The sequence below is a fragment of the Peromyscus californicus genome, unplaced genomic scaffold, assembly GCF_007827085.1.
Source record: "Peromyscus californicus insignis strain IS unplaced genomic scaffold, ASM782708v3 Scaffold_21__1_contigs__length_65335640, whole genome shotgun sequence".
In the NCBI taxonomy this organism is placed as follows: Eukaryota; Metazoa; Chordata; class Mammalia; order Rodentia; family Cricetidae; genus Peromyscus; species Peromyscus californicus.
In genome coordinates, this window is record NW_026294514.1 from 3248820 (window position 1) to 3268277 (window position 19458).

General features: G+C 48.1%; 1 protein-coding gene across 1 annotated transcript in view; it reads right to left on the bottom strand.

The window, feature by feature from the left end:
* Positions 1-18548, bottom strand: part of Stat1 (signal transducer and activator of transcription 1) — a 43528-nt gene extending 24980 nt beyond the window's left edge. Inside the window, exons 1-8 of the mRNA XM_052749425.1 lie at positions 18419-18548; positions 18126-18224; positions 14548-14678; positions 13795-13939; positions 11646-11744; positions 8341-8430; positions 3759-3837; positions 222-313 (exon numbers count right to left, since the gene is read on the bottom strand). Of these exons, the coding sequence (XP_052605385.1) occupies positions 222-313; positions 3759-3837; positions 8341-8430; positions 11646-11744; positions 13795-13939; positions 14548-14675 (633 nt within the window). The 5' untranslated portion in view covers positions 14676-14678; positions 18126-18224; positions 18419-18548. The remainder of the gene's footprint in view (positions 1-221; positions 314-3758; positions 3838-8340; positions 8431-11645; positions 11745-13794; positions 13940-14547; positions 14679-18125; positions 18225-18418) is intronic.
* Positions 18549-19458: the final 910 nt, after the last annotated feature.

Here is a 19458-nt window from a genome sequence, read left to right on the forward strand (position 1 = left end):
GCACAGATCTCTTCATTCTCGGCTGGAGCTCTATGCAGAGTGGCTATAGATCTCACTTTTCCAGGCCGTGGGCTGGCCCGGCAGATAGAGGTACTTGCCGAGCCCAAGCTTGGTTCCCCGGACTCGCGTGGTGGGAGGAGAGGAGTGACTACCCCCAAACTGAACAAAGCGTGACTAAAGACTGAAATTCCTTCTCTTCTGAACGGGGAAGCAGCCTCTACCTTCCTCTTGTTGTCCAGCATTAGAAACATCTTGTGGAGCAGCAGCTGTTCCTGTTTCTGGTCATTCTTCGCCACACCATTGGCTTCACTTTCTGTGGACGAAGGAGAGAAGTATACATGTGTGCTGTGTGGATGGTTGATTGATACATTAAACACTGACTGGCCAGGAGCCAGGCAGGAAGTATAGGCGGGACGAGCAGAGAGGAGAATTGAGGGAACAGGAAGGCAGAGAAGGGGAGACACCAGCCTGCCATCCAGGGAACATCATGTAAAGGCAGCAGGTAAAGGCACAGAACACGTGGTGACATATAGATGAACAGAAATGGGCTGAGTATAAGAGTAAAAGCTAGACAATGGTAGGCCTGAGCTAATGGCTGAGCAGTTTAAATAATATAAGCATCTGTGTGCTGTGGGATGGTCTGTATGGCAAATGTGTTGCTGATTAGTCAATAAATACATCACTGATTGGCCATTGGCTAGGCAGGAAGTGTAGGCGGGACAAGGAGGAGAATAAAGCTGGGAAGTGGAAGGCTGAGTCAGAGAGACACTGCCAGCCGCCACGATGACAAACAGCATGTGAAGATGCCAGTAAGCCACGAGCCATGTGTCAAGGTACAGATTTATGGAAATGGATTAATTTAAGATATAAGAACAGTTAGCAAGAAGCCTGCCACGGTCATACAGTTTGTAAGCAATATAAGTCTCTGTGTTTACTTGGTTGGGTTTGAGTGGCTGTGGGACTGGCAGGTGAAAGACATTTGTCCTGACTGTGGGCCAGGCAGGAAAACTCTAGCTACAAATGGCGTCCAACGTGGTGGCAAGAGTTTCCACTTAAAAACTGAGAAAAAAGATTCTAAAACGGAGATAAAAACAGCTTCCTAATTGTCTCTCTCAAATGAGCGGCAGCTGCTGGTTTGAGCTACTGGTGGGTTCCTAGCATGCGTGCTCGACCTGCAGTATGGTGGGAATGAGGCCTCTGCAAGTGGCCCATTAAGCTGCATGGTGGATTTAGCCTTTGCTGGTACAAAACAAAAAGAGAGGTTTCTGGACTACACGCTGCTTGGATAAAAGCATGGACCCACGATGGCTCCCAGAGCTCGTGGTAAACCACCACCATGTTGGGAAGCTGAGGTGGGCAGAGCCAGCAGCCACAGCTGCTGCAGTTTAAGGCAATAGATTCACAATAAGACAGATTCAGATGTAATAGTTTACAATGAGTGTAAAATATACGTAAGCTTGAAAGAGACAAAAAAGGTGATATATAAAGTTATATAAACAAATACATAGTTTTAAAAAATAAAGTCTTTAAAGAGACAGTAAAATTAATATAAAAAATAAGCCACGTAAAGATGAGTATTACACAGAGAATCTGGATTGTGTTGTCTTTGGGATTTTTAACTGCAGAAAAACATTTGATTGTAAAAGCTGTTGAGTTATGCCAAAATGTGTATTTTAAAGGTACCTTGACTTCAAAATTTGGATATAAGAATATGTTGCTTTGGAAAAGAGTCTCTTTTGTTCCCACAGAAAGCCAGAGGCTATGGATTTGTTCCAGATTAAGATACATCAGGTTTGACCAGCCAAGACCCCCTGAAAGGTCTCTGATGACACCATGGCCCAGATGATCCAACATCCAGAATGGTTTGAAGGCAACTGGCTCAGATGATACACCCTCATAGACTATTCCATAATCCTAAAATTTTCTTTGTTTCCCCATAATATACAGCACCCCCCCCAGCAGGAAGTAGTAAGAGAAGCTACGACCAAATTCCCAAATTATATGTAATTTTACTTTGTTAAGGTTAAAACCTTCTTTTTTGAAAAAAAAGGGGAAGTGCTGTGGGATGTTCTGTATGGCAAATGTGTTGCTAATTAGTCAATAAATAAAACACTGATTGGCCATTGGCTAGGCAGGAAGTGTAGGAGGGACAAGGAGGAGAATAAAGCTGGGAAGTGGAAGGCTGAGTCAGAGAGACACTGCCAGCCGCCACGATGACAAACAGTATGTGAAGATGCCGGTAAGCCACGAACCACGTGGCAAGGTATAAATTTATGGAAATGGATTAATTTAAGATATAAGAACAGTTAGCAAGAAGCCTGCCACGGCCATACAGTTTGTAAGCAATATAAGTCTCTGTGTTTACTTGGTCGGGTTTGAGTGGCTGTGGGGCTGGCAGATGAGAGACATTTATCCTGACTGTGGGCCAGGCAGGAAAACTCTAGCTACATCTGTGTGTTTATTTTATAAGTGGGCTACGGGACTGCCGGGGTTGGCAGGACTCGGAGAGAAAAACTCTAACTACACATGTGCAAGAAGATCAATCCAACTGAAGCCAAGGTTCACACAAACTTAGGTGAAACGTGATAAAAATGAAAAGTCTGGCTCTTGTTTGATGCTCACTGTAAACTTGACAGAATCTAGAGTCACCTGGGGACAGGCTCCCGGTGTGCCTGTGAGGGGTTATTGATTACGGGGACTGAAAACCCACCTTGACTGTGGGCAGACCAGTCCCTGGGCAGGGATCGTGGACTGTACCACGGAGAGAGGGGACTTAACTATAGCTTGCATTTGTCTCTCTCTGTTTCCTGCTTGTTGATGCGAGGCTTCGGGCTGACTGTCTCCCCACTGTGACCAGTTGTACTTGAACTGTAAGCTAAAATGAAACCCTTCTCCCTTATGCTGCTTTCGTTAAGAGTATTTTCTCACAGCAACAGGGAAAGATACTAAGACAGTATTCACTGAAAAGACGAGAAAAAATATCCCAAGTACAGAAACAGGTGCATCCACACTTAAACCAAGAACCAGTTCTCAGCAAACGACGTAAACTGGAAGATTACAAATTTCCACGTCAAACTGGAAATCTGCTACTTATGTCATGGTCTGAATTTTGCTTGAATGATTATAACCAAGTGCAAAGCGTCACGTAAGTGTACACAAAGCACGACTACGGCCTGGAGGGAGGAGCAGACAAGCCAGAAGGCAGCAGCCGGGGCTCCTTTTCCCCATATGTCTTCTCCCAGCTAGACTAATAACCTCTCCCTATTGACCAACCGACTACCAGGGCCCTGTGTTCTCTAGACTGGTCCTCTGGGTCATTTTAGTTTCTATTATCATTTTACAAAAAAGTGGCAACAATGAAACAGGGGATGTTGCTGTTGCATTTGAGAAACGCTTCACCACGGCAGTGTCCATGGGTGTCAGGACACAGAGACTCCATCTGTGTACCAGTCTATCTTTGTCAAGAAATATTTCGTCCTCTTCCCCCGAAAACATCTGACAATGGCCGAGGACAATTTTGACTGTCACCACTGGGGGGTTGGTGGGTGGTACTATGCACATCTGGTGGCTGAATCACAGGCATGGAGACAGTGCTGCAAATGAAAACATCTGGCCCAAATGGTCAGCAGAACCAAGCACTTGAAACAGACTGACCTGGGTCATCAAAGAAGCCCAAAGCAGTCGACCAGTCAGAAACACCTGGCAAACGTTCACTACTGTAGACAGGGAAAAATACAGCCAACAGACACTGTTCTTACCTCTGTTCTGTGAGGTTTTACACTTAAAGTCGTATTCATCTTGTAAATCTTCTAGGGTCTTGATTTCGTGCTCTATGCTCTGCAAATAAAGACATAAATAAGTTTTCTAACACCCTGAAAGATGAGCCAGCCTTACAGAACTCTAATCTTTTACACAAAAATATTTCAATAATAAGAATGTAACAACATTTTTCAGAGGGTGGAACAAGCCTGTGGCTTCCAGCTGAACATAACGCAAGTAGAGGTGAGCCCTGGTGCATCCCTTATTGACAGAACCATCAGATGAGAAAAGAAACGAACACCAGGAAAGTGGCTTTATCATGGGGACTTTATCTGTGTCTGGGATGATAGATAACCAAATGCCTGCAAAGTTGGTTACTGCGCATTATAACATGGTCTCCCAGCCCTCTGCTGCACTGAACTGTACACATTATAACATGGTCTCCCAGCCCTCTGGTGCATTGAACTGTACACATTGTAACACAGCATCCTGGTCCTCTGATATAATGAACTGTACATATTATAACATGATATCCTGCCCTCTGGTACATTGACAGTACATATTATAATGCGGCATCCTGCCTGTGATGGAAAGCAAATGGTCCCCAAAGGGAGTGGCACGATCAGAAGGTGTGGTCTTGTTGGAGGAAGTGTGTCACTGTGGAGGAGGACTTTGAGGTCTTACATATGCTCAAGCCACGCCCAGTGAGACAGTCCATTTCCTGTTGCTGGCAAGATGTAGAACTCTCAGCTCCTTCTCCAGCACCATGTCTGCCTGCATGCCACCATGTCCAGCCATGACAATACTGGAAAATCATCTAAACCTTTGAACTGTAAGCCACCTAATTGAATGTTTTTCTTTATAAAAGCTGCCATAGTCATGGTGTCTCTTCACAGCAATAGAAACCCTGACTAAGCCACTGCCATCTGGTACACTGACCTGTACATTTTCCTTGAGACAGGGTCCCTCACTGATCCTGGAGCTAGGCTCACAGCCAACAAGCCTCAGCGGTATCAATAACACCACAGAACATCTGGGTTACAGATGTAATTGGACACCCCCAGCTTTTTAAATGGGATCTAGGGATCTGAACCCAGATCCTCATGCTTATTCAGCAAGTGCTCTACCCACTGAACCACCTCCCCAGCCCTTGCTTATCACATTTGAGTCTCAATGATTTTATAATCTCACTGTGAAGCATTCCGTAGGGGAAAAGAACAAGCTTGTGGAAAACCTTGCCCTTTAGAAGTAAGAAAGGTGAGCAGGTGTGCCTGTGTGACTGGAGCAGTCCTGGTGTGATTAGGGTGAGCAGGTGTGACTGGGTGACTGGAGCAGTCCTGGTGTGATTAGGGTGAGCAGGTGTGACTGGGTGACTGGAGCAGTCCTGGTGTGATTAGGGTGAGCAGGTGTGACTGGGTAACTGGGGCAGTCCTGGTGTGATTAGGGTGAGCAGGTGTGACTGGGTAACTGGGGCAGTCCTGGTGTAATTAGGGTGAGCAGGTGTGATTGGGTGACGGGGCAGTCCTGGTGTAATTAGGGTAAGCAGGTGTGACTGGGTGACTGGGGCAGTCCTGGTGTGATTAGGGTAAGCAGGTGTGACTGGGTGACTGGGGCAGTCCTGGTGTAATTAGGGTAAGCAGGTGTGACTGGGTGACTGGGGCAGTCCTGGTGTAATTAGGGTGAGCAGGTGTGATTGGGTGACTGGGGCAGTCCTGGTGTGATTAGGGTGAGCAGGTGTGACTGGGTGACTGGGGCAGTCCTGGTGTGATTAGGGTGAGCAGGTGTGATTGGGTGACTGGGGCAGTCCTGGTGTGATTAGGGTGAGCAGGTGTGACTGGGTGACTGGGGCAGTCCTGGTGTGATTAGGGTGAGCAGGTGTGACTGGGTGACTGGGGCAGTCCTGGTGTAATTAGGGTGAGCAGGTGTGATTGGGTGACTGGGGCAGTCCTGGTGTGATTAGGGTGAGCAGGTGTGATTGGGTGACTGGGGCAGTCCTGGTGTGATTAGGGTGAGCAGGTGTGATTGGGTGACTGGGGCAGTCCTGGTGTAATTAGGGTGAGCAGGTGTGACTGGGTGACTGGGGCAGTCCTGGTGTGATTAGGGTGAGCAGGTGTGATTGGGTGACTGGGGCAGTCCTGGTGTAATTAGGGTAAGCAGGTGTGACTGGGTGACGGGGCAGTCCTGGTGTAATTAGGGTGAGCAGGTGTGACTGTGTGACTGGGGCAGTCCTGGTGTGATTAGGGTGAGCAGGTGTGACTGTGTGACTGGGGCAGTCCTGGTGTAATTAGGGTGAGCAGGTGTGATTGGGTGACGGGGCAGTCCTGGTGTGATTAGGGTAAGCAGGTGTGACTGGGTGACTGGGGCAGTCCTGGTATGATTAGGGTGAGCAGGTGTGACTGTGTGACTGGGGCAGTCCTGGTGTAATTAGGGTGAGCAGGTGTGATTGGGTGACGGGGCAGTCCTGGTGTGATTAGGGTAAGCAGGTGTGACTGTGTGACTGGGGCAGTCCTGGTGTAATTAGGGTGAGCAGGTGTGACTGGGTGACTGGGGCAGTCCTGGTGTGATTAGGGTAAGCAGGTGTGACTGGGTGACTGGGGCAGTCCTGGTATGATTAGGGTGAGCAGGTGTGACTGTGTGACTGGGGCAGTCCTGGTGTGATTAGGGTGAGCAGGTGTGACTGTGTGACTGGGGCAGTCCTGGTGTAATTAGGGTGAGCAGGTGTGATTGGGTGACGGGGCAGTCCTGGTGTGATTAGGGTGAGCAGGTGTGACTGGGTGACTGGGGCAGTCCTGGTGTGATTAGGGTGAGCAGGTGTGATTGGGTGACGGAGCAGTCCTGGTGTGATTAGGGTGAGCAGGTGTGACTGTGTGACTGGGGCAGTCCTGGTGTGATTAGGGTAAGCAGGTGTGACTGGGTGACTGGGGCAGTCCTGGTATGATTAGGGTGAGCAGGTGTGACTGTGTGACTGGGGCAGTCCTGGTGTGATTAGGGTGAGCAGGTGTGACTGTGTGACTGGGGCAGTCCTGGTGTAATTAGGGTGAGCAGGTGTGATTGGGTGACGGGGCAGTCCTGGTGTGATTAGGGTGAGCAGGTGTGACTGGGTGACTGGGGCAGTCCTGGTGTGATTAGGGTGAGCAGGTGTGATTGGGTGACGGAGCAGTCCTGGTGTGATTAGGGTGAGCAGGTGTGATTGGGTGACTGGGGCAGTCCTGGTGTGATTAGGGTGAGCAGGTGTGATTGGGTGACTGGGGCAGTCCTGGTGTGATTAGGGTGAGCAGGTGTGACTGGGTGACTGGGGCAGTCCTGGTGTAATTAGGGTGAGCAGGTGTGATTGGGTGACTGGGGCAGTCCTGGTGTGATTAGGGTGAGCAGGTGTGATTGGGTGACTGGGGCAGTCCTGGTGTAATTAGGGTGAGCAGGTGTGATTGGGTGACTGGGGCAGTCCTGGTGTAATTAGGGTGAGCAGGTGTGATTGGGTGACTGGGGCAGTCCTGGTGTGATTAGGGTGAGCAGGTGTGATTGGGTGACTGGGGCAGTCCTGGTGTAATTAGGGTGAGCAGGTGTGATTGGGTGACGGGGCAGTCCTGGTGTGATTAGGGTGAGCAGGTGTGATTGGGTGACTGGGGCAGTCCTGGTGTGATTAGGGTAAGCAGGTGTGACTGGGTGACTGGGGCAGTCCTGGTGTGATTAGGGTGAGCAGGCATGCCTGTGTGACTGGGGCAGTCCTGGTGTGATTAGGGTGAGCAGGTGTGCCCGTGGGACAGCGGCAGTCCTGGTGTGATTAACAGGGTCCTCTTGTTCTGACACAGTTCAACTTGAACAAGAAATTGTATGTTCACCCTACAAATAAGCCTCATTGTTTTGAGATCTAGTCACATATCTACATATTCTTCCTCTGGATGCCCCTGGCTATTTCCACATTAGGGTCATGTACTTCTACTTTAGTGGAGCATTTCCCTAACAGACCGCAGAATAAAGCTGCTGCAAAAATCTGGGATCAGAAGGATGCTGTCTGAAGCCCGAGTCCAGGCCTGGGGCACTTCTGAACCTCTCAGCTGGGAGGGCTTTTCCATAAATAACCATCACGTGGAGCTGGGAAGACAGGAGGGTCCCTCAGTCATTCGCTTCCATCAACTGTCTTGGGGCCTCATCTAAAAACTGCTGTAGACCTCTTATTCTAATCAAGTGTGTTGAGATGTATTTGAATGAAATGGTTTTTGTTCATCTTGAGTCCTAGAGTAAAACAGTGCTCTAGAAGATGGATCACGTTTATCTAGAGCCCCATGGAACTCCAGGGACACCCTGTGAGAAATGTGGATGCAAAAGGCTGACAGGGGCAACAATGAAGGCAAAGTCAACCTTGACTGCATGAGCCACAAAGAAGAAAAAGAAGTTGGGGTTTAGAAGCCAAAGCAGAGGCCGTGAGACACAGAGCTGACCATGTCTACTTCTGTTTAGAGCTTTAGAATGATTTTTTCTTTCAACTTAGATTAGTTACTATATTAGGTTTACACTGGGAGAAACCTAAACGTTTTCCCTTTCGAAGTGATAGAAAAATGCAGATATTCACTCAGTACTCACCATGACTTGGTCCTTCACGCTTCTGACTTTACCGCCCAGCTCCTTCTGTTTATCTAACATGACAGCGTTCTGAATATTCCCCTCCTGTGCCTTAAGGAGAAACGCAGTGTTAATGGCCATAATTTTCCCCAATATATTTACTCACTTGGTCACATTCCAAAGCCAGTTCTGTACTTTGTGGCCTGCCTACCTCTAAGACATTGCGAATCTTACTACAGACTCCCCATATGTGAATCCAAAACAAAATAAAACAAAACAATCCTCATTTCCCAAGCCCTGGAAAATGCGGGCAAACTAATAAAGCTGCAGAAATGTAGGCATATTCACATCAAGGGTTTGTACAAGTTTCCATTAATTCGTGTAACTTAACAGAGCATGTAAGCATTACTTCAGGTTTGTCAAATGCTGCACACAGGTTATATACACTATACCCATATAGAAGGAGAGGTCACTGGTGGATCCCGACTTCCTGGTCCCCTCCCCAACTGTCAAAGGCTAGTTGGGTGACCGGGGTGTGGACAGAATGTTAAGAATGGGATACCCTCCCTTACAGCGGCCTTAGTGCTGTATGCTGCTTAGTGGAAAAGCCTGGCAACGGAGGTGGAGCCCAAGACCCTCCCGCCTCAGTCCACTCACTTGACTCTGGTATTTCCCTCCTGCCTCCACTCCTCCTCCCTACCCCCATCTCCTGCTAAGGAACTGCTTCTTTGGGACCACACTGGCACTCACTGAATGCCAATATCATCCAGACCACTCTAAAGCATTTAACGACCCAGGAACACTGCAACCACAGAAGCACCAAAGGCAGCAGGTGAAACATCTACAGTCTCCTAGAAAAATACGTGTGATGTAACTTTTTTTTCTAAAAATTCTATTGAAAAACAAGGGAGGGGGTGAGGTAGTCTGGGGAGAAGCTCAGTGGGTAAAAGCCCTTGCTGGGAACGCAGGAGGACCTGAGCTCAGATACCCATCACTGTGTAAAACCCAGGCACGTCAGAGCATTCCTGCAACCCCAGGGCAAAGGCAGGCAAGGCCGGCCTGAGAAGTCATGGCTGGCCAGCCGAGCCCAAGGAGAGCGTCCTGCTCAGTAGGAGATGCTGCCTCAAAACTAAGGAGGAGAGTGACGAGGCAAACAGGAAAGCTCTCATGTCCTCTTCGGGCCTCAGCGTGCTCATGCATAGGCACACACACATGCACACACACACAGGCGCACGCGCACACACACACAGAAGCACATAGACACACACAGGCACACACACATGCATGCACACACAGGCGCACACACAGACAGAAGCACACAGACACACACAGGCACATACACAGACACACACACAGACACACACAGACACACGCACACAGGCACAGGCACACAGGCACACGCACACACACACACAGGCACACACACACACAGACACACACACACAGGCGACAACACTTTCTGTGTCAACGCATCTATATAATTCTATGTTCTTGAAATGCTCTGAACGGACTCATCATTTTGCACGTTTGACATGTTTAACTTGTTGGAGCCACACTCATGTATAAAGACATTTCATCCACATGGCCTTGATTCCACTCTCCCCCAAAACTGCATTATTTTCACACACATACCAGACCTGTCATCCTACTCATGCGTACTTAATAAAGAAGAGAACGTGGTGACCTCTGCAAGCGGGGACCGGTCAGACGAAAGCGCTGCGGCAAGGGCGCCCGCTGTGCCTTTCACCTTCCCCAGCCTCATCCCACCCCACCCCCAAAACTAAGACTCTCCTTCACACCCAAAGAGGCCTTGGCAACGTGCTCGACCCTCAGGTGTCGTGTGGGAGGCTCAAAATGAACCTCTCCCCAAGTCACATGCCTTTTTAACAGGAGCTCAAAAAGTGGGCAAGCCTTCGAGTCCCCGCGACTAGCCAGAGGGAGGGGCTGGTGTGGCAGAACCGAGACTGCCCCTGCCGCTTGCAATGCCCACTGGGCTGGAGGTCAGACGTGAAGAGTGGCACACCGATGTGCCAAGGTGGGTAGTCTGTCCTGCAAGCTAGTGTATCTGACATGCAGGGAGACTCACTGCATGCTGCCGCTAGGATGAGAATCCCACTTAAATAAGAACTTCCTCTGCAGGCTTCTTATGCGCATGCCAGCTGGGAGGCAGGCATCTCTGCGGGGAGTCAAGGCAGCCGGATTTCACTCTAATGCTGACGCACTTTAGGGTAGGTACCGAATGAACCATCCAGCTTCAGTTTAGGATACGTAATATCTACGTACGCAGCCCATCAAGGTGTTTTCACTGTCGTAGGGGAATAGTAACTGAATGCCCCAGGAAAGACCAGGCTCTCCAGGAATGTGACAGACAAGTGGTCATCAGGAAAGCGGGGAGAAAGGCCGTGGCCAGCATTAGGTTCTCTTTCCCCACGGTGGCACAGCGCACTGCCTTATCTGTTGGTGAAGTGCACGAGGCACAGATTTTTACCGTGTCCTCTGCATCCCCCTTCCAGGGCTGGAACGGTTTGGCCAGAACTCATACGACGATGGTTTCCCAGCCACCTGCCTGCCTTGTCCTCAAGTACCACTACAATTCTCAGGGAAGGAATGAAAAACTCAACTACGAGCACAAAAACCTCGCTGAACCCAGTTGCTGGGAAAGTCCCCACGATGACTAGCAAGGCCATGTCCCCAAACACAGCGGTATAATAACTCTGATTCACCCACTGTTGGGTGTCTGAACATTTAACACGTGTCTTCATCCTGTTCAAAATGAAGCTTTTATTTTCCTACTGATTTTTTTTCTTCTCTTCCCAAATCCGCTGCACACACCCTGTTCCTGCCCTCCTCTGACTTCGCCCTCGGTAGACAGCATTCTCCAAGTGACTCAAGTCACAACTGCAGAGTGGTCATCCGCTGTCCCCCACACACCCTGAACTGGTGTGCTTTTCCCCCCTCCATGAACTGAGTGTACCTTCCACGGCCACCCCTCGGCAAGGCTACCAGAACCCCACGCTTCCGCCTGCTTCCACTCCTGAAGACACAGGCCCCGCCCGGCCATGTCACAGCGCGGCATGGCATCCTCACCCCTCCCTGCAAGTGCCTCGCTTCTGTGCCCTCACTCTCACTAGGAATCAACTCATCTAGACAGCGACGCTTCTTAAAGCGCAGTTCTAGAAACCCCTGGATCTGATTGTTTCTGCTTCCTGAAGTTATAAAGCCAGAGGTGTGCTATCCGTGACTTAAGAGAGGCCCTGGTAACAATATCTGTGAAATACGCAACACGCTTCTATTCTAACCGTCAGCGCCCGCTCAGAATAAAGTACCTGATTAAATCTTTGAGCATTTTCCAAAATCTTTCTCTCTTCCTTCAGACAGTTATAGATGATCATGGACATCTGTACGGGATCTTCCTGGAAGTTATCCTAGACACAGGTGGTTAGAATAAAAATAAATTTCAGATTAACTGTAGGTGAGCATGGAATGGAATACGAGGATGACAGAAAATCTGGCAACCGTGAAAGGCTTCTGAACGTGCAGAACTACAGGTAAATTATAAGTCAGACACACTGGAATCTGGCACTGCGTCCTGTGTGGCATCGTTTAATTCCACTGACGCCTTGCTTCTGAGCACAGGAGCATGGTGCTGTGCACGGCACCTGCCTCCACACAGCACCTGCCTCCACACAGCACAACGCCACAGGGTCTAACAGCCTGGCTCAGACTGCAGAGGACCGCGTGTGATTAACTGCAGAGTTTGAGTCTACATACAAAGTTTGCTGCTCTTTTGGTAACATAATGGCTTACTTATGGAAAACAGAGCCTTCGGTACTTTCCTACTGACATTCCAAGCCTGAATAAAATGAATAGATCTTTGACTTTTACCATATTAGACAAAGACTCCATTAACACGTAGGTAAATTTAATTTCATCTTTAATAAATTACAAATATATCAAATAATTGTTTTAAAATAAATTTATTTTTATTTATTAATCAATAAGTGCCTGATATGTGTAACTATTTTATCTACTGATAGGCATGAAGTCGTGGAAAAATTTCTTGAGTACAAAGAGGTCATGAGTACAAAGTCTGTAAAATCTGGCTTAATACAAATTTTTCTATTCCTCAAGAAGCTTACTTCCTGTCTACTAAATCTGACTTAAGGGATTTTATTTTTGCTGTTGTTGTTTTGGTTTGGTTTTTGTTTTTTTGAGACAGGGTCTCTATGTAGTCGTAACTGTCCTGGAACACAGAGATCTGCGTGCCTTTGCCTCCTGAGTGCTGGGATTAAAGGTATGTGCCATCATACCCAGTGACATATTTTTATAAAAACAAAATACTCCTTTCATAAATTAGGGCAACATTTACTTTAACTTACCAAATTTGAGCAATTTGATTCAAAAACAAAATATTTTCACATGTGGATCTTGAGGGTTTGGGGCGGTATTAGGTATAAAATCCAGGGCTTCAGGCAGACTGAGTCTGCACTCTGACCACTGAGCCATACCTACACCTCTTCGGTAATGCTCTGGTATCCATCCATACGGAATTTTGAAGTCAATTATCTTGTCTTAGGATATGGAGACAATGCAAATGATCTAAGAACTACTCATGATAGTCTTCAACTAATTCCTCAACACAGGAACTGAAGTACAACTATACTTTTAACTAGAAAAAATTATTCATCTCATTTTTTGTTCCCACTGTCAAAGCCACTTTGCAAAGTTCTGTCAATCAAGTTCTTACAACAAGTCACCACCAAGCAGCCCGAGTAAGAGCCAAAGTTTATAAACTTAATATGATTTTCCTTCTCACTGGCATCAACTCACAGATATGTTCAAAAAGAAAACAGAACAAAAGGCGGCCAATTGCCCAGGGTGAAATGTTTGGTGTGCCACAGGAGACCTTTCACCTCCATTAAAACAAGGAAGTTCTACTCTACAGAATAAATGTGGCAGCCAGGCTAAGGGTGTACTGGGAGTACCTCTAAAGACCCAATGGTGGACAGGTCTGCCAGAAGCAAGGCAAAGTGGGTCTAGTCCCAGTCACTCACCCACTTACGACTGAGCCTCTCGGGTGAGTGACTTGGACTAGACCCGCTTTGCCTTGCCTCGTCCTGGAATATCTTCACTGGGACCCACAAGGGCTTCAAGTGTTGGTCACTAAAATTTCTTGGAGCTTAATGTGTGACCATAGCTCACTGCTCTGAAAATGAAGTCCCCTTTTCTTTGGTCTAAATATTAACAACAATTTTTAGCTAAACGGAGTTTTTACAGCATCACACTTAAATCTGTAGACTCTTGTTTATAAAACAAATAGAAACTGTATTTATTTATGCTTTATAAACAGCAGCCACAGAAAGAGTTTCTTTATTCCTGTAACTTCTCTAAACGCCAGTGAGTGTGTCCTGAGTAGCACCTGCCGAGGGGAAATGAAGCAAGCAGGGAGACACTTCCGGCAAAGCCCGTTCGTACCTGAAGATTGCGCTTGCTTTTCCTGATGTTATGCTGCAACAAAAAATTGTTCTCCAGAGAAAAGCGGCTGTACTGATCGTCCAGCTGAGAGAGGAGGTCATGGAAGCGGATGGTGGCAAAGGAGTCATCATTGGCCGCGTGCTCCCTAGGAGACCGGAATTTACAATGCGTTCTAGACGTTACTCAACACACACAAAAGAAATGCTGCTCTCCTTACTGAGATTATCAGAAGATAACGCGTTTCTTAGCTTTATTTTTTTCTTTTCAAGTTGACATTGTTTTTTTTTTATTAGCAATTGCATAGTATTTCTATCACATACAAGTGACATGAAAAATTATAGAAAGCTGCAGAGATTGTACAGAAAAACTATTCATGGTGTTTACCTCCAGAAAGAAAAAAAAATCAGCAGGAGCCTGGACTTTCTATGTCAAATATTTTCATAATGTTTAAAACTTTTGCCATTAGCGAACATATGTTTTAGAATAGAAAGTACCCCGGGCGGTGGTGGGGCACGCCTTTAACCCCAGCACTCGGGAGGCAGAGGCAGGCGGATCTCCGTGAGTTTGAGGCCAGCCTGGGCTACAGAGCGAGTTCCAGGAAAGGTGCAAAGCTACACAGAGAAACCCTGTCTCGAAAAAACCAAAAACAAATAAATAAATAATAATAGAATAGACTACAAAGAACTTAATGACTGATGAATTTGGTTTCATGGCCACGGGGGACTCGTTCCCTGACCAGTGAGTTCTGCTTACCAGTCTTGCTTCTCCAGCCACTGGGCCAGGTACTGTCTGATTTCCATGGGAAAGCTGTCGTCGTACAGCTGGTGAACCTGCTCCAGGAACTTGGAGTCCAGCTGCTGAAGTTCGTACCACTGAGACATCCTCTGCAGAAAGCACACACGTGTGAACAGCCAGCTCCAGGCAAAGCCTCTGTACCAGCGGTTCTCACTCCTCCCAACGCTGCGACCCTTTCACACAGCTCCCTTCATATAACCTCATTTGTGGTGACCCCCAACCGCAAAACTCTTTTTGTTGCTACTTCAGAACTGTAATTTGCTATTGTTGTGAACTGTAAATATTTCCTGGAGATAGAGGTTTGTCAAAGGGGTCGGACCCACGTGCTGAGAATCACTTCCCTGTCCTGTTGGTCTCTGTAAAACATGACCCGAATGGTATCTATACCCAATATTTGTTTTTTTATTGAATTTCTGAATCACTTTTTTCTTTTGCAGAAAACATCTCCCCAGGTCTTTATTCAAAGGTCAGGGCAGGCCACTCCAGCCATCTCATTTCAGTGGTACCCACCCCTCCCCGGGAAAACACTACCCCTTTCCCTTGGCATATTTTTCTTCAGAGCATTTATCACCCAGACTCATCACATGCTTTCTTTTGAACTTCATTATCTTTTTTTGTCTGAAGGAAAGGAGAGGGAACAAGGTGTGGCACAAACTGGGTATCCAATAAATATTTTAAAATGAATTTCTACTTTTCTATCAAACAAGTAGAAAACATTATTAGAACTAAGGTATCACAAGCACTTCCTAAAAGTGTTTCTACAAATTACATTTTAAAGCTGTTATTTAATTTTATGATTACATTTTATTTATCGTATGTGTTGTGTACGTGTGTACACATGTGCCACATCACGTGAGTGGAGGTCAGAGGTCAGCCTGTAGGAGTCGGTTCTCTCCTTCCACCGTGTAGGTCCTCTGGCTTGACAGCAAGAGCTCTAACCACTGAACCACCTCTCTGGCTCAAGTTGATATTTTATATTTATGATTCATACGGTAAAGTATTTTTGTTAAGCAAATTTTAAAAGAAATAAATTTTCTTTTTGTTCCTACAGCAAACAACAAATCTGGCACACAAAAAAAAGTCTTACATCTCAATAAGGAGCTTTTTTTGTGTATGTGCTGACAGGCACATGGAGAGAGAGGTCAAGGTTAATATCAGGATTCCAGCCTCAATCCTTTCTCCACTTTGCTTTTTGAGACAGGAACCGTACCCATTTTGGTTAGACTAGCTCCCCAGCAAGCCGTGTGCGCCCAGCACTGAAGTCACACTTGCGTGTCTTTACACCTGTCTTTTTTTTTTTTTTTAATTGGTGATCCAAACTTGGATCCTCGTACATGCACAGCAGGAACCATGTGCCGTGGAGCCATCTCCACAGATAGAAACAACAGCCTCGACGGGGTGACCACACCTGAAATCACAACACTTGGGAAAGCTGAGCGAAGAAGGCCGTGCGTTCAAGGTCAGCCTGAGCGGCACCAAGAGCGCAAGCCTAGGCTACGAGGTGACACAGTGAGTCACTGTGTCAGGAGAGGGGAACTATTCAAACAGCACTGCTAAATGCCATTTGAAGGAATAAAGTCGCACTTACCTCTTCGGATAACTATGAAGTCAGTTTTTACATTGTAATCCTAAAGGTTAAAAATTATGGCAATCCCTAATTTAAGGAAGTCTTAAGAACAAGTTTTGCATGACCGTCACATAACAAGACACACACCAGTGAACACGGGCATCACCACATTCAGAGTGGCAAAGTCAGTCTAGTCCTGCCAGACCTCCGGGGAAAGGTCTGTATTTTCAGGTGAGGTATGGAGGTGTGTAGATATACACCTGTTTTCAAACACTCATGTGCAGGGATGAAGTCATGTCTGCTCCAAATGTCCCTCCAATGGACAGCAAAGAAATGTCTGGATGACAAAGTTAGCTACCATTTCAAATACCATTAAAAAGGGCTCCAGTGTTGTACCCAGAGTCCCCCAAAGACCACTAAGAGACCGAATCCGATGCAAAAGCAAGGAGTCTTTTTACTATTACGAGTTAACTCAGGACTCTCCATCTGTCTGATGCAGCAGCAGAGCAGGAGAGACCCTGAGTAGCAATGGGGCAGGGTTTTTTAAAGCAAAGGGAGCTTGGGGTCTACAGACTTCATAGGAACAGACTCAGTACTGGTTTATGTGAGTAGCAATCATGTTAGTAACATTTAATTGGCTAGGATCAGTTGGGGGTTAAAGTTATCCATTTGGGGGCAGACCTAGACAAGTCCCAGGCTTTGTCCTTCAGCTGCCATGGAGGCTGGCTGGCCTAGCAAGTACTGACTGTCCGGGCTGACTCAGTGGCCCAGGCTCTGTCCTTGACTCATGCACGTAACTCTAAGTTGGTGAGGGGTCCCAGACAGTAAACAACTGGCTGAACCTTGAGCAGTCAGAGTACGTGCAGAAAGGGAGCTACTGCAAGGACAATGTCTTTTGTTCATGGCCCTCCCAGAAACTGCTTACTCAAGTCTCAGGAAACTGAAATTGAGGCCTGATCTCTGAGAGAAGACTGAGCAGCCTGTTATGGCGTCTGCCTGGTCCTTTCATCCAGCCCACCATTGTGGTATGTCTGTGTAGCAATCTGATTTTTTTACACCTGGTTTATTTACCTATGTTGATGTCCAAAGCAGTACCCGCCCCGCCCCATTAGGGATGTGCCCAAAGCAAATGTGATGTACTGTCAGATACTTAGTTACTCCTCTGTGCAGGTACTTGTTAGGACTGTGCCTGTGTTAAAGCACATATAGACTGGATACAAACCCGTGCATCAACAGAGTCATCTTACAAACCCAGAATCAAGTTCATATTCTCATTAAACCTGGGACTGGCAAGACCCTCAATCACCTGGCTCAAACCGAGTTTGGGGGTGCCTCCAACAAACATCCTACCCTCCCCATCTAGCCTGGGTCACGGACTGGACCACGCTGCTGCCAACAATCAAAGTTCTATATAAATGGCCCTTCTTCCTAAAGCTGTCCGTCACGCCCACATCTAGCTTCCTTGGGTAAGAACCTTGTGGCACTTTGCTCTGCTATTACAGCATCAGCTCCAATCTCCCCTGTGAAGCCTACCACAGCGTTGCAAGCATCAGAGCCTCGGAGACGATTCACTGTGCTATTAGCATCCTCTGGACCCTGAACAGTGCCCGGTATATGGCGTCAATCCTAAGTGTTACTGAGCACGGAGCAGTGTGTTCAACTGAAACCTTGTATGTTTCAGTAGGCGCTGGAAAGCAAAAAGGCAAACCCCATGATGATCCTACCCTCACTGAGCAGTCGGGGCTCAAGTCATTTCTTCCAGATAAAAACAACTTTCACCCACCTCTTTGCTAGTGCCCGGGAGTTTTTTGTTTGTTTTTTTTATTAAATAATCATGATACCATTAGTGCTTCTGCAGTAACTAAATACCACTTCTAGGTTCCAGAAACCCGGTTAAGGGCTGCTACAGACGGAGGTTCCAAATGCATTCCTTCCCACGAACGCGTACTGGACCGTCAAGAACACTTACGGGGCTGTCTCCGGGTGCAGGCTGGGGAACTCAACACTTGGGTGCCTGCTGCACGCACCGGGTGGCGGCAGCTCTGGGGACGGGACAGTGCGGGTTCAACTGTGAAAAAGAAGAAACTGTTAACGGCGGCGGTGGAAAGCAGCCAGGAGGTGGGGCGAGCGAGGGTTAAGTGGGAAGCGGCCGCGTCTTCCGGGGAGAGGTTTCTATTGCACAAGGCCGTTTCTATGACCCCAGCACCGCGAATGGCCCGGGTCCGGGCGCCCCGCTCCCGCCCGCACCCGGCGCCCACTCACTGCAGGCAGGTGCCCAGGCCTGGGCAGATCTCCCCGCGCCGCTCAGCTGCGTCCCAAGGGGGTCTGTGGGGCGCGGTCCCCGCGGTCGCCCGGGCGCCTGGACAGACTCAGGGCTGGAAAAAACGAAAGCACCGGGCTGGAGAAAAGGCCGCGGGCGCCCCGCCTCCTTCCGCACCGGCCAATCAGCGGCGGGGTTCAGCCGGCTGTTCCGCGGGCCAGCCGCTCCCCCCCACCGTGCAGCCTGGCCGCCGCTCCGCCTTCCTGTCCCCCGTCTCCCCGCCCCGTGTGCGAGCGCGGTGCAAACCGCAGACCCGAGGTCCTGTTTACAAGTTTGGAGAACCGCGAGAGGGAGAGGCTCTGTGCTTGCCCAGGCTCGGCCTCGGAGACCCGGCGTTAACCAGCCGCATCGCTGAGAACGCAGAACTGGGGACGAGCTTGGGACGACTGAAGGCAGAGGAGAACGGAGGTGGGGTCCCCGGGGCCCACATGGAGGTTCCAGGAGAGCTGGTGTCCTCTTCTGACATCTCCAGGCACCAAGCACTCCAGCGGTGCGCATACATACATACATGCATGCAAGCGAAACACATGAAATAAAATGAGTAAATCCACTCAAGAAGTTTAAGAAAGAAACAAAGCTTGAATACAGCTGACACCTCCGTTATGGAAACTTCTTCCGCCTTGGTCATCATGATGACAGGACCTCTCTGCCCCTTCCTGCCTCTCTGGACTTCCAGGGCCCCCATCTCCATTTCCAAACCACTGAAGGCTAATGTCAGGACCTGCTCTACCCTTCTCCCCCTGTACCTTGGACGGCCTCCCCTGTCGCTTCCGTGTCCTGGATCACTCCTAAATGTACATATATATACCAACCTTTGGCTTTCCTCTAAGCTCCACAGTTCCCCTGTCCTTGGATACCTGTTGACTCTGTAAACCAATTGTACTGAAAACAAAAGCCACCAGCTTTCTCCTCATACCCTTCTTAGCCTGGAAGTGATGTGTGGCAAGTCACAGAAGCCATGTGCCTTCTTCCTGGTCTCCAC